This window comes from Typopeltis vanoorti, chromosome 16 (genome assembly GCF_054136105.1).
Source record: "Typopeltis vanoorti isolate ZY-2024b chromosome 16, IOZ_Tvanoo_1.0, whole genome shotgun sequence".
Lineage (NCBI taxonomy): Eukaryota > Metazoa > Arthropoda > Arachnida > Uropygi > Thelyphonidae > Typopeltis > Typopeltis vanoorti.
The window spans coordinates 1,634,955-1,648,695 of NC_143564.1; the positions used below are offsets into that span (position 1 = coordinate 1,634,955).

At 34.7% G+C, this 13,741-nt stretch overlaps 1 protein-coding gene across 1 annotated transcript in view; it reads left to right on the forward strand.

The window, feature by feature from the left end:
• LOC150097829 (uncharacterized) overlaps positions 1–13,369 on the forward strand; it is an 84,171-nt gene extending 70,802 nt beyond the window's left edge. The window contains exon 4 of the mRNA XM_090406131.1: positions 11,836–13,369. Coding sequence (XP_090262257.1) covers positions 11,836–11,996 — 161 coding nt within the window. The 3' untranslated portion in view covers positions 11,997–13,369. The remainder of the gene's footprint in view (positions 1–11,835) is intronic.
• Positions 13,370–13,741: the final 372 nt, after the last annotated feature.

The following is a 13,741-nucleotide window of genomic DNA, read 5'->3' on the forward strand; positions in this document are numbered from 1 at the left end:
TAAAGAACTAGAACAAACTGCAAAAAGTCCCCTATTGGAACAAATCCCAGCTGAACATCAGAGTTCATGATTGGCACTATTAGATTAAGAAGCATCTACAGAAAAGAAATGGAGTTAGTATAAGAATAGGATAAGTACCAGTCAGATGTAATAGGTGTTAAAACCAAGAAGATAAACAGGGTTCAGATATTTCCAAGCAACAAATACAATATGTTATATTTAGGCAGTAACAATCAGGTAAAAGGAGTAGTTGCAGTATTCAACACTAAATATGAGGGTAATCTGCTTGAATCCCAGGCAATATCATGTACACTGATTTGGTTAAATTTCAGCCTGGGGATCTTGACAATGAGAATTATTTGTGTCCATTGTCCCACTGAAAGTTATACTAAGGACGAAGTGGTAGCATCTTGGAATTTTTCGAGGCATTACAAAAAGCAGCTGACAGAATGAAATAATAAAGCTAGGCCCTTGTTGGCGATCTAAACAGCAAAGTCTGAGATGATTAATAGACATAGAAATGCTTTTTAGAAAATTAGGAGAAAAAAAGCAGATCTATAACAGGGGTGTTAGAGCTAGGTTCTTTACTTGGAGAGTGGTAAATGAGTGGAATAAGCTGCCAGAGTCTGTTGTGGGTGCTATGACCGTGAATGAGTTTAAGGTGCGGTATGATAGATACTGTGTGAAAGACGAGTAGTTGTTCTTGACATGATGTTAGGGCCTCCCTCGATGAGTCTGTTGACTCCTTGGAGTTGCCCGTAATAATAATAATATTAAGTACCTGCTGGATTTCTGTTCAGGACATGGATTGGTGCATTATGCATAGAAAGTTACAGCATAAACATGTACACAAATTCAAATTGGGAGAAACACAAATAAGTCTCATTGACTATGTTATTGCTGGTAGCGATAATCTTTGTGCTGGTTCAGAACACACGAATATACAAGAGATTTCAAATCTGGAGTGATCACCATTTAGTGTTATTCAGCTTGTGCTCCAAGAGAACATGGAGAAAAATGCAAAAAATCACAAAGTATTGTGTAAAACTAGCTAACCAAAAGTCATGTGGTGACTGCTAAGAATGTAGAAAATAAATATCAAAAAAGGTGACAAAATTTTCTGAAGGCTATTGAAAAAACTTAGAAATGGAGATAAGAGTACTTGAAAACAAATCAGAGATGATAAAGGTGACATATTCTAGATATCTGGAGTAATTACTTTAGAAGATTACTGAATGAATCAATCAGTAACAGCTGATTTATCAAGCACTCAACAGTAATGCATATGAATAAATCAGGTAGAAAAAGCCATCAAAACATGAAATGTAGAAAGGTAGCAGGAAAACATAATAACTGAGCATAAATTTCAAATATTCCAGTATAAAAGTGTTACATTGGCAACACTTCATAATTCAGAGGACCTAATTACAGATGATTGGAATTGGATAAATTGCTAGTGGTACTTTATATGTAAAAAGGGAAATAAAACTCGTAGTAAAAATGGAGTAATACTGATCACTATCCTTAGTATTTCCCATAATGTAAAAGACATCTCTTAGTGGACATGCATAACATCATACGTGTCCACTAGGAGATGTGTTTTGTATTATGGGAAATACTAAGGATAGTGATCAGAGCTTACTCCATCTTTACTACGAGTTGCTCCTGTCATGAAAGGTTTGCTTACCCTTGGATCTGCCGAAACTTTTATAGTTTCTATATTCAGCATGAAACTCTTGTAGTTTCTCTATTCGGCTTTGAAATCTCTTTGCAGAAAGAGCAGAGATCTCTTTCTACGACTAAAACTCTTCATAAGATTTCTTAAATTTTGGCATCAGCTCAAAGTCATTTTGCAGCTCAATTAATTTTTCCTCCATGGCTCCCACTACCTCAGTATCGGAAAATGGATTTATTATCTAATCGGGAACTTCCAACAAAAGTAAATCCTTGATCTGCTTGCCTTGTCAGGATGTACCTTCTTCAAATGTTCAATTATTTTGGAAGGCTTCATGGCCTCATTTGAGAAGACCCTTTCACAAATTGGCAGCTGCTGGTTTGTTGGTGCTGGTATGCATCCATATTTTAGGTATTCAAAGCTATACTGCCTACATTTTTTCTTTGATGTATCTGCATCTGCCATTTCTATTCTGGAACATGCAGAAATAAGCGTACATACATATTTGAAAGCAGTTTTTATAAATAATAATCTTTATCTTTATATCCTCACAATATAACAGAACCTATAATTTGCCAAGCTGTGACATAACACTTACATAACTAAACGATTCACATTTTTGTTCAGTAAATAAGAATATGGGAAAATACATTATAACACACTCAATACTATTAAGGTAAAAATGGACCACTTCAGAAATTACCAACAAAAAACTCGAAAAATGTCTTGGAAAACAACAAAAAATGTCTTGAAAACAACAATAATAATAATAATCAAACAGCCGCAATTAATTATTGCCCATTTCAGCATTTTGCAGCACTCCCCCCCTGCTTGCCTCTTAGCACCCCCTTAAGTAATCAAGCCACCCACTTTAGGAACCACTGGCATAGGGTAAAGGGCTGGGTATCTTCAGTTTTGATATCAAGTTTAATACTACTTTCTTTCTTTCATAATGTGCACCCCTGTGTCACACCTAATTTAACATCTTCCCGTACCTCCTTGAGTTCCAGCTGCTCACAAAGAACTCAACTATAGGCTATGTATTGTATAATGATCCAATACTATGTCCCATTTACATCATACAGTTATATTGCTTTGAAGACCTTTTCAGATCTATAAAACTTAGAACAGATCCTTGTTATATTCCCTGATTTATCAACTATTTGTCTTAAACTGAAAATCTGATCCTGATAACCTCTATTTGGTCTGTACCAAGCTTGTTTTTCTCCAAGCTTCCCTTCCAATATTTTTCTTAACTTTTTCTCAAGTATACTTGCATAAACTTACCAGGAGTGATCAATAGAGAAATTCATCTGTAATTCTTATGTTCACTTTTATTTCCCCTTTTTTAAAAAAATGGGTTCTATGAAAGCTCTACTCCAGTCATCTAGAATTTGATCCTCTGACCAGGTTTTCTGATTTATTCAGTGTAGAAACTGGAAAACTTTTATGCTTCCATATTTGAATACTTCTGATAGACTTGCATCTATCACTGTGTTTCATCATTTCAGGTTTTTGGTCACTTTTCTAACTTAAATATTGAATGTAAACCTGATTACATTCCTCTTTGAGTGTTTGCTGCTGCCATGCTGTCACTGCTTGTTTCATTCCAAAATATTTTACTACCCTTGTGGACAACCTAATTGAAAATATAACAACAGTATGCTGCACCTACCTACCTCCTGTTTCAGATTTTTCTGAAGATGACCTTGATGTTATATTGCAGTTACCATTTCCCCCCTTTCCTTTGGAACAGAGAGAGAGTAATAAGCTCTAAAGCCAGAAGTTAATGCAGTAATAAAGTTGTTTTTGCTTGCCTCTGCATAGGTCAGTCATTTCACCCACTCTTTTCTTTTGAGGGATGATGACATGCATGTGTGTGCACATTTTAGTAGTTATTGTAAATATATTTTTTTGTAAAAAAAAAACCCCTCAGATTTATGTATGTTTTATGAATTTTGATATTTTTATACTTTTTACATGTTTTCTATGCATCTTTTACATTTGTTTTTCTACACTGATTTTATGTTGTCTTATTGATTGAATAGTATATTTTTAAGAAATGTTTCATGTATGCTTTTTATTATTATTTTGATTTTTATATATAGTTTTTAGACCTATGTAAGTTCCTTATTTATTATACATGTTTTTGGTGCAGTATGACCATAGTTCTCCTAGTGCTATTAAACCCAAAAAATAACAAGCATCTTTGTTATTTTCCAAATTACCTGATGCTTTTCATAAGTAGTGGCATGAGTCTGGCCTCATTTATGTGCTCTTATTTTTCCTTTTGAATTTCTCTTGAACATCCAGTTTGTCCCACATAGCACTTGCTACACGCACAAAAGTTTTATAAACATCTCGCTTCTGGAGAATCATACATCATTTTTTGGGTGACCATATGGAGTTTTTTCCCAAGTGTGAAGTTTTCATGTTAGCCAAGCAGATCTCTTAGATAATGCATTTCTTGTTGGCACTAGATATGATGCATGTTTTATTTTTTACAACATTCCATCTCTATATACTAAAAACAATTGATCTGTTTTGTGTGGTGACTAAGACATATCTAGGAAATGAAGCATTTCAATTTCTGTTGTATTGGGTTTTAGCTGTGGAGGAAGTTATTGAAACTATTAAAGGTTTATTTGAACCATGGCCAGAAGAAGAAAATATCAACATAAGTCATATTTTAGGCTTAATAGTGTTTTTCAATGGCCATCTTGTCAAAAGAATTCATATTAATAGCTAGGAGAGATGAAATTGCACTCTTCACTAGGCATTTCTGTTCACAGTTAAATATCTTTGAATTTAAAAAAAAAAAATGGTATTATCTAATTCTCTACTGAAAAAATGTGTAAGATTTGCATTGTCCACAAAGTTTTTTTGTCAGTCAGTCATCAACATTTGGCCCACTGAGGAAATAATATTTTGATCTCTTTCCTGGTCCATGAATGCAATCATATCCAGACTGAGCCCTCCAACAGTTTCAATTGCTTCTTAGTGGAAGAAATTTTAAAATGTTATATGTTACAACTCATTTCTCAAACCATCCCTGATTTGATTGCCTTCTATTAATCTCCTTACTGGCTTTTATGCATGTTTACATCCACAAAAACATAGATGTGATGCATATGACAGTTGGAGAAACATGGATAAGAAGTGTTAGCCACCAATTAACTCGTGTTCATGGCTGTATCTCAGAATGAACACTGCTTAAATGCATGAAACACATAGTTCCTTACAGTATAGCTGCAATTTTAAATAGAGATTGACTAAATGTATACAATATATTTTTATATTTCTAATCCTTTTCTCATAATTATAGTTATGTCATCATGGGATGACAAAATAACAAACTTCCATTTTGAAATATATAATTTTTTAATCTGGGGGGAGGGTTAACATCATCGATGTATACACAAAATGGTTACTTGATTATTGCACATTTGTATCAGCCTAGTAAATAAAAATGCCAGAATGATTTCTTTTTTTAATCTTGTGTAATTACAGTTTGGTGACTGCTCAGTTTTTATCATCAACAAAGATTTTGGAGATTGACATTATTTTCATAAAGTAATTGTTTCATAATAAGCCAGTGCTACTAAGTAGCATGAAACAAGTAGTTCTTGGAAGTATATGCAGTGTTGCTGTAGTTTTAAATAGAGATAATAAGATTTAAACATGTACAAGATATTTTTATATTTCTAGTCCTCTTATCATATAGATAATCATGGTGGAGAGGACTCCCAGTGATGGTACTGGCCCTTTTCATTCTTCTTTTTTTTTTTTTTTGCTCTACTTCTCCTGAATCTTTTTTACTATTTTATTTTATAGACCACCATCATTTACATCCATCTTGCCACCATGTGGCAGGGTGTGACCCATGGACATCTGGAAAGGGAGATTCTGGTAGTCTTACACTACTTTAGCTCTGTTTCAGCTAGATGGGTGGAAATTTTCAGGATCAGTCAGCTAGGGGACTTGGCCTTAAGGGGAATTTATGTCATTTTACTTATTCATCAACAACCATGAGTTCAATACCCGTAGGTGTCTGGTGCCATCTTGATATGATTCTTCCATTGCATTCTATTTTGTGCAAGATGACTCATTTTGTGTATAGAGTTTCCTCACCATCTGACAATGTCATCTCCCCATTCTCTGTTTGGTCTTCCTTTTTTTGTTCTTTCCATCAATCATCCCAAACAGCAGCATTTTTATTTTCCTCTCATCGTTCATTCTACATATATGGCCAAAGAGACATAGTTTCCTTTTGATTATTTGCTGGATCAGGTTTTCTTCTGGTTGTATTCGTCTGTAGATTTCCTCATTGTTCACTTTCTGGATCCAGCTTATTCTCAAGATCTTTCTATAGCACTTCCTCTCAAATGCTAATATCCTCCTTTCAGATTCTCTCAGGAGTACCCAGGCCTCACATCCATAGAGCAAGCTGCTGAAGATATAGGTTTCTACAATGTACAGTTTAGTTTGCATCTTTATAGCTCGGCTCTTCCATATTTTGTCCATGGCTTTTAAAATAGTTGTTGCTCTGGTTATTTTAATTTTTATCTCTTTTATGGGGTCCAAGTCATGCATCATGTGGCATCCAAGATATGTGAAGCATTCCACATTTTCCAGTTGGAATCTATCGTAACTGTTCAGTAACTCCTGTTGTCCAAATATCATTGTTTTATTATTTTTTTTTTCAAAGTTGACATTTAGTCCATATCTTTTCCCTTCTGTGTATAGTGTTTGCAATGTCTGTTCCAGCCTTGCTGCATCTTCTTAAATCAGTACGATGTCATCTGCAAAGCAGAGGTAGTTTATTCTCATGCTATTTATTGAAATGCCTCCACCTTCTTCTTTAATCTTATCTGGTGTTCTTCCTAGATGTGTGATGAAGATGATTGGTGATATTGGGTCCCTTTGTCTTGTGCCTTGACTAGTGGCAAACCAATCTCCAGTCTCACCTAATATTCTGATTTTTTGCTTTGCTTGGCTGTTTATATCTTTCAGCAGGCGGATCAATTTATTGTCCACACCATAGGATTCCAAGACAGCCCATGTTTTATTTTGGTCAATATTATCAAATGCTTTTTGGAAGTCCATGAAACAGCAGTATATCTTTTTGTTCTTTCTTCGAGCTTTCTCTGCTATTAGTCTTAGTGCGAGTATTTGTTGCACTGTACTTCGATCTTTTTGAAATCCTGCTTACTCGTCAGGAAGATGTGCCTCCATATGACCCTTCAGGCGTTCTGTTAGTATTTTCATCAGCACTTTGCCAAGATGACTCATTAATGCAATAGTTCTGTAATTGGTGCATTCTAAAGCACTCACTACCTTTCTTATGAAGGACAATCAAGACCGATTTTTTCCACTCTTTGGGGGCATACCCTGATCTCCATATTTCATTGCATAGCTTATGCAATGAAATACGGAGATCAGTTTGCAACTGATTTTCCTCCATATTTTAGCATCTTGCCTATTATATTGTCATCTCCAGGACTCTTGTTGTTCTTGAGATGTTTTATAGCCTTATTCACCTCCTCTTCCAAGATTCATTTTCAATTATCTGCTGGTGGAGAGATTGCTTTTACTTCTTTGATTACTTCTGTTGCAGTATTATTTAGTTTGCTGCAATATCTTGTTCATCTGTGTATGATTTCTGTCTTGTCTATCAATACTTTACCATCTTCATATTTGACTGCTATTGATCTTGTTTGCCACTTCTTGTTGACATTTCTTATAAGTTTGTAGACCTCTCTAGTTTTGTGTTCTCCATAGTACTGTTCAATGTCTTGGCACTGGTCCTCCAAAAATTTGGCTTTATCAGATCTTGCTGTTTTCCCTACTTCATTGCATTTTTGATGGTATAACTCATCTGCTGCCTCTGAACTATCTTTTTTAAGTTTCAGTTCTCTTTTCTCTTGTACCAATTTTAGGGTTTCCTGAGTTATCCATTACTTGTTGATCTTTTCTCTTTCATGAATTACTTCCCTACTGCTTTTTTTAGCTGTAGTCAGTAGTTCTGCTCTTGTATCTATATTTTGTTTTTCACTTGGGGTCTTAAGCTGAGTTTCCAATATGTTCTGATATGCTGTTCTTAGCCTGTGTTCATTTAGTTTTGAGATGGCTCTAGCTTTTTTGGAACTTTTCTTTGTACTTCTGTTTCAGTTTTAGTCTTATATTCGCAATCACTAAGCTGTGGTCCGAATCAATATCAGCTCCTTGGAATGATCTGCACTGTTGAACTGAGGTTCTCCATTTCTGGTCTATTAATATCAGGTCGATCATATTCCTGTGTTTGCCATCGAAGGAGCGCCATGTCCATTTACGACAATCTTTTTGTCAGAATTTAGTATTGCAAATCATCAGGTTGTTATCCATGGCAAATTCCAGAAGCATCTCTCCACGTTCGTTTCTTTCTCCATATCCAAATTTTCCCGTCCTGTATTATTTTTGCCAATATTTGCATTCCAGTCTCCTCTGATGATGAGTATATATCCTGCTTTGGCACCTCATCAATTTCTAGTTGTAGATCCCTGTAAAATCTCTCAATGTTTTCATCTGCAGTGGGCACATATATTTGAATGGTCATGATATTAAATGATTGGGCACTGAATCTTGCAACCATTATTATTTCACTAACTGGTTTGTATCCTATCATTGCCTGACAGACCTTGTTACTTAGCAGGAAACCTACGCCTGCTTCATGCTTATTTTCATTTCCTGACCAGAGAACTCTTCCACCATTTGATTCTCCTGACAATGTCCATCTCATTTCTGAAATACCCAATATATCACATCTGTATTTCTTATTACTTATTTTTACTTATTACCTAGTATAAATTTAAGAAATGCTTCTTTATGGTTATTGTTATTTTGATTTTTATGTATAGTTTTTATACTTGTATGTGCTACTTGTTTATTACATGTGTTCTTATTCAACATGACCATAAATATCCTTGCACTGTTAAACTCGAAGACAAAGAGGCTAACAATTCTTTTAAATTACATCTTGTTTATTGTTTATAAATCTAGTTAGAAATCGCTTCACAGATGGCTTATGGTTTGTGAACTTATATAGTTTTGATTTATAGAAAGCAAATGGACATTTATAATAATGTATAATGTTATCTATAATATTTGCAGTTACCCCTCTTTGTGGGGCACCTGTTCATGGTAAAAGGACCTTCCAGTAGTGGTAATGGCACTTTTCATTCTATTTTTCTTTGCTTTTCTTGTATTCTTTTGTTTTTTATGATGGCTCCACACATGAAAGGTCATAGGACCTATAGTATTGCAGTGCCATGTGTAAGTGAAGGAGAAAGAGGTAGCCCGTTGATATGTTTTTTAAACAGTTCGAGGTTGCACTTAGTAGGAAAACAGTGTAGGGAAGATTGTTCCAAAGAATAGACATGAATGGAGGAAGTTAATGAGAAGTTGTATTTGATATGTTTGGAGTTGGTCAGTGGCTGCTCTTGTTCTTACATGATTAGACGAAAGTGAAGGAATGGTAGTGGCCGATACAGAGAAGCAGTGCCTATAGGAAAGTGACTGGAGGGGTTAGCAAAGGAAGGGTCATATAATAAGCAGATTGCCCTCTTCTGAATATTGTCAAAATTTAGGTGTACCATCCCAAATGTGGGAACAGTATTCCAAGATTGGTCAGATCTGGGACTTATAAAGTGTTCAGAGGAAGAGAAGAAATGTTTTGAATGGAAAAGAACACCAAGCTTTTTAGAGGCTGAGTAGGCTATGTATGTAATGCTTGTCAGGATAAACTGGATGTGACAATCAGTCCAAAAAGAGAAAGCTGATCTTGAAAGGAAATTGGAACATTATCAAAAGTAAGGAGTGAAGTAGGATCTTTCTTTCAGGTAATAATACAGGCCTTAGTTTTTATGGTATTGAAATTTTCTAAGTTGTCTTCATCCTGTTTGAGGATGTTGAGGAGATCATTATTTAAGTCATTGGTTCTGGAAGATCTTGAGATAGACTTCTATCATCTGAGTAAAACAGTATTTCTTAAATGAGGAAGAGGAATGAAAAGTACTGTCATTTGCAAAACTTTAAATAGGATTTGAAGTCAGATGGGTCATTGATATAAAGAAGTTGAAAATTCCACCACCCTGAGATACTCTAGCATTGATAGAGAAATCTGAGAGGAAGCTGGTCTTTCAAACTGATCGCAGAGTGCAGTGCTGAGGCCATAAGATGGTGGTTTGTCCATGAGGCCTCAATGCCAAAAACAATTGCATGTCTTTGAAATGTTGAGAGTTCTAACATAGGTTTCTCCAAATCTTTCCATGGTCTGTGTCCAAAGATGGTGAGATTAGCTAGCAGTTCAACTGTAGAACGAGAATGGCGAAATCTATATTGGTGATCACTAATTAACTGATGAGTCTCCAGATAGTGAAGAAGCTGGTTGTTGATAACCTTCTCCATCACTTTTGAAAATACTGAGGTGAGAGCAATGGGACGATAGTTAAATGGCTGACTTTTGCATCCCTTTTTTGGGTAGATGTCAGATAAATACCTTATATGGGTGTTAATTCTGGAGCACAAATGGTGAATACCATCTAGAGAAGCATCCTTGATAGTATCAGGATTAGGCATTATTATCCTGATGTCCTTCTGGTGACAGTTCAGAGGAATCATGTAGTTTGGGAGTGATTTGTCCTGGTCATCCAGACAAGAGTTGAAGGGAAAAAAACTGATGCCAAGAGATCCACCTTTTCCTTTGGTGAAGTTACCATGATGCCATCAGGAAGCAAGAGAGGTGGGAACAGGGAAGGGCAGAAGTCGCTCTCAACAGCCTTAGCAAAGTACCAGAATGCTTGACTGCCAGTTGAGCGGGAGGCAATTTTATTGCATTTCATTCTTATGAAGTCTACTTTGGAATTCATTGATAACTTTTTTTTTTTTTACACTTGCTTTGGGCTGTTGTGTAAACTGAGGCTGGAGTTTTTAATTTAAGCCATTGAACATATGGTGCATTTTATCATGGACTGCAATGGAAATTTTTTTGAGAATCAAGATTTGGATACAGGTCAGGGGTTTTGCAATGGAGTTAGGAATGAAATTTCTTATTCCAATGAGGACTTGTTCAGTACAGATGTTTGGATCGTGAGAGTGAAAACTAATCCCAGTTGCACAATTTTAGTGCCATAGTAGTGTATAAGGCTAGGAGGAGGACTAACTCTAGAGAAGGAGTCTTGAATAAGATTGTGGTCAGAGTTGCAAAGTGGAGAGCAGACATATACAATGTATTTGGAGATAGAGCTAGTTAAGAAAAGGTCCAGGTTGGTGGAAGAATTATGAGGATTGTCTTGTATTCTGGTTGGTAGGAACTATTTGTGAGGTCATGACTGATGGCAAATGATTCAGCTTCTCTTCTGGCTTAATCTGTGAAGTTGGAGTATGAGAACCGTTTTGTGTTATGGATGCTAACATTCCCTAGGAAGACAATCTCACAATTTGGGTAATTAGTTTATATGAAATCAATTTTTAGTGATAAGTAGTCAAAAAGGACAGCATGGTTGTCAGAGTTAGGGGAGAAGTAAAGGCGACAAATGAAAACTATATAAGGTAAGGAAATCTTGTGCCAGGCCAGATTGAAAAGCAGGTTAGGTCATAGTAACTGCTGTGAAATACTCAATGTCGATTGATATTCATATTAAAGTATCAGTCATATTTCTGTTATCTGTGCAGGGCTTTGTTTTTATAGAATTTGGCCAGTGATAATATTAGGGAACTTAAATTCATCCAGAATTGGTTAATGCATTTGCCCAACCTATGATCCATTGGTCATAAACGGTTTTCCTGCTAACTTAACTCATCCCACAAAGATTAAATGATGTGGTTTGAAATCTAAAAGTGGTATTGTGAAGAAATTATAATATAACCCAGTAACTCTTCATGAATAATATCACACAATATTTGTGTGATTCAATGGAAAATTGCTATTACTGTAATGTGTAAAATGCATAAAACATTTTATTGTAATTTTAGATATGTAAATATTGCATAATGAAAGTTGAAATATGGCTGCAACTGAATATTGGGTGGGGAAGGGAGCATGCATGAAATGTTTTTACCATAATCACTAAATTCATGTGACAAAGATTAAATTTTTCCTAATGGACTTTATTATTTTTCAGATGACAAGGAAAATGGTGAATCAGAAGATAAATGTGAAGATGAAGGTGATGATGAAGATGATGATGATGAAGTAGTCCCCGAAGGAGATGATTATGATGATGAAGGTGATGAAGATGGTGCAGAAGAGGAAGGTGATGAAGAGGATGATGAAGATGCATAAAACAATTAATTGCACCACTGGGGAGAGTTAGCAGCTATCTGAATTGTTACCATTTGGTATAAGGGAAGTAGGAGAACAGTGAGAAGGCACCTGTAATGGAGAAGCAGCATTTGTCACCTATTTTATAATAAGACTTGGAAAAACTAAAAAGCCTATCTGTCCCCTGTCTATGACATCATAAATGACTTGTCACAGCCTGGATTATATGTTGGTCAAGTACTGAGATTTTACTTCATGTGTTCAGAATAAAGTACTTGAAATGTTTTAGTATTCAGAACCTCACATGTCATGTTGGACAGGCTCAATTTCTCATTTACAGTCACATGAAGTATAACTGTTATCAGTTGAAAGAGGAATCTTATGCCTTGTTTAACTGAAGTTGTTAACTTTTCCCATGAATGTGTGTGTGGCATACTTCATCAGTGTGAAATTGGTCAGTTGCTCTTCAGCATCCTCATTAATACTGCAGTGATCTTATCTGTATGCTCATATTATCAAATGAAGAGTAATTGGTGTAGTTTTGTGTTCATTTTTTCCCTTCAGAACTTCCATTTGCACAGTCTTCATTTGCACAAATATATTTTGCATTATTGTTCCTCATTGTTGGTAGTAGTTGTGACCATTTACATGCATGCATTAAAAGGTTGCAAAATGTAGAAAGGAATTTCCTCATACAGATTTTATTTTCTCTTGTTTTGTTGAATTTTCAAAATATACCTCAGTGATATAATAAATAATGCATCATTTTAGAATTAAGTCATGGGGCTTTATTGAAGTGTTTTTTGTATTTGGGTAATTTTCTGGGAAAAGTGGTGGTGGGTAATAGGACAGTTTTTGTATTGCTTGTTTCATTTCATATTGGCAGTTTTTATTTATTTTTATTTTTTTTAAACATCTGCAACGGAAGTTTTTAGTGTATTTATTTATCTTCAGATTTTCCCTTTAGTTTATGCATGTACTGTATAGGTGGCCAGCATGTTTTCTTGTACTGAAATTTACTTTATTTTATCATATGATTTAAATATGATAAATTGCTAATGATTTATAGAAGTTATTTTAAATGCAGGTTAATTTAATGTTAACTAATATTTTACTATTAAAAAAAAACCCTCAGAATCTATATGTTCAGTGTTCAGAGAATTCCATTGTATTGTTTTTTTATTTCTTGAGGGAAAGTGCCCTTTTTTTTATCTGCTGTGGTCTCTGTATATCCTCCTTAAAATAGTAATGTATACTCTAATTAAAAAGGCCTATTTGGATAATCCTAAGCTATAAATTTAATGAAATGTAGCTTTTCCCAGGAACTTTTGTGTAACTCATTATTTTTTGTTCAAAAAATCTGTATAAAAATAAACCTTTCAGAATCAACTTTATATGTTTTCTTTTTTGAAATTTAAGTTTCATAACTTAAATTTTGTTAATCCCATTAAAAAGAGTAATTAGTTGATTTTATATTACTCTCACACATTAGAAGTAATAGGGCCTATAGCAAATAAATAATATCATGTATGGGCAAAGTATTGCAATATTGCTTAGTTTTCAAAAAAAAAAAAAAAGGGTTTGACCGTAAATGAACATCTCTTTAAATTAAGGAATCTGTTCTAATTTGTCTATTTTGGGCTAATATTAATTAGCAGTAATACTATTAATGTGCTCTTAGGGATGCCTGTGTCATATTAATGAATATTACACGTAAACATTTTATAACACGTAAACACGAGATGTGAATAACATTTTATTTATAT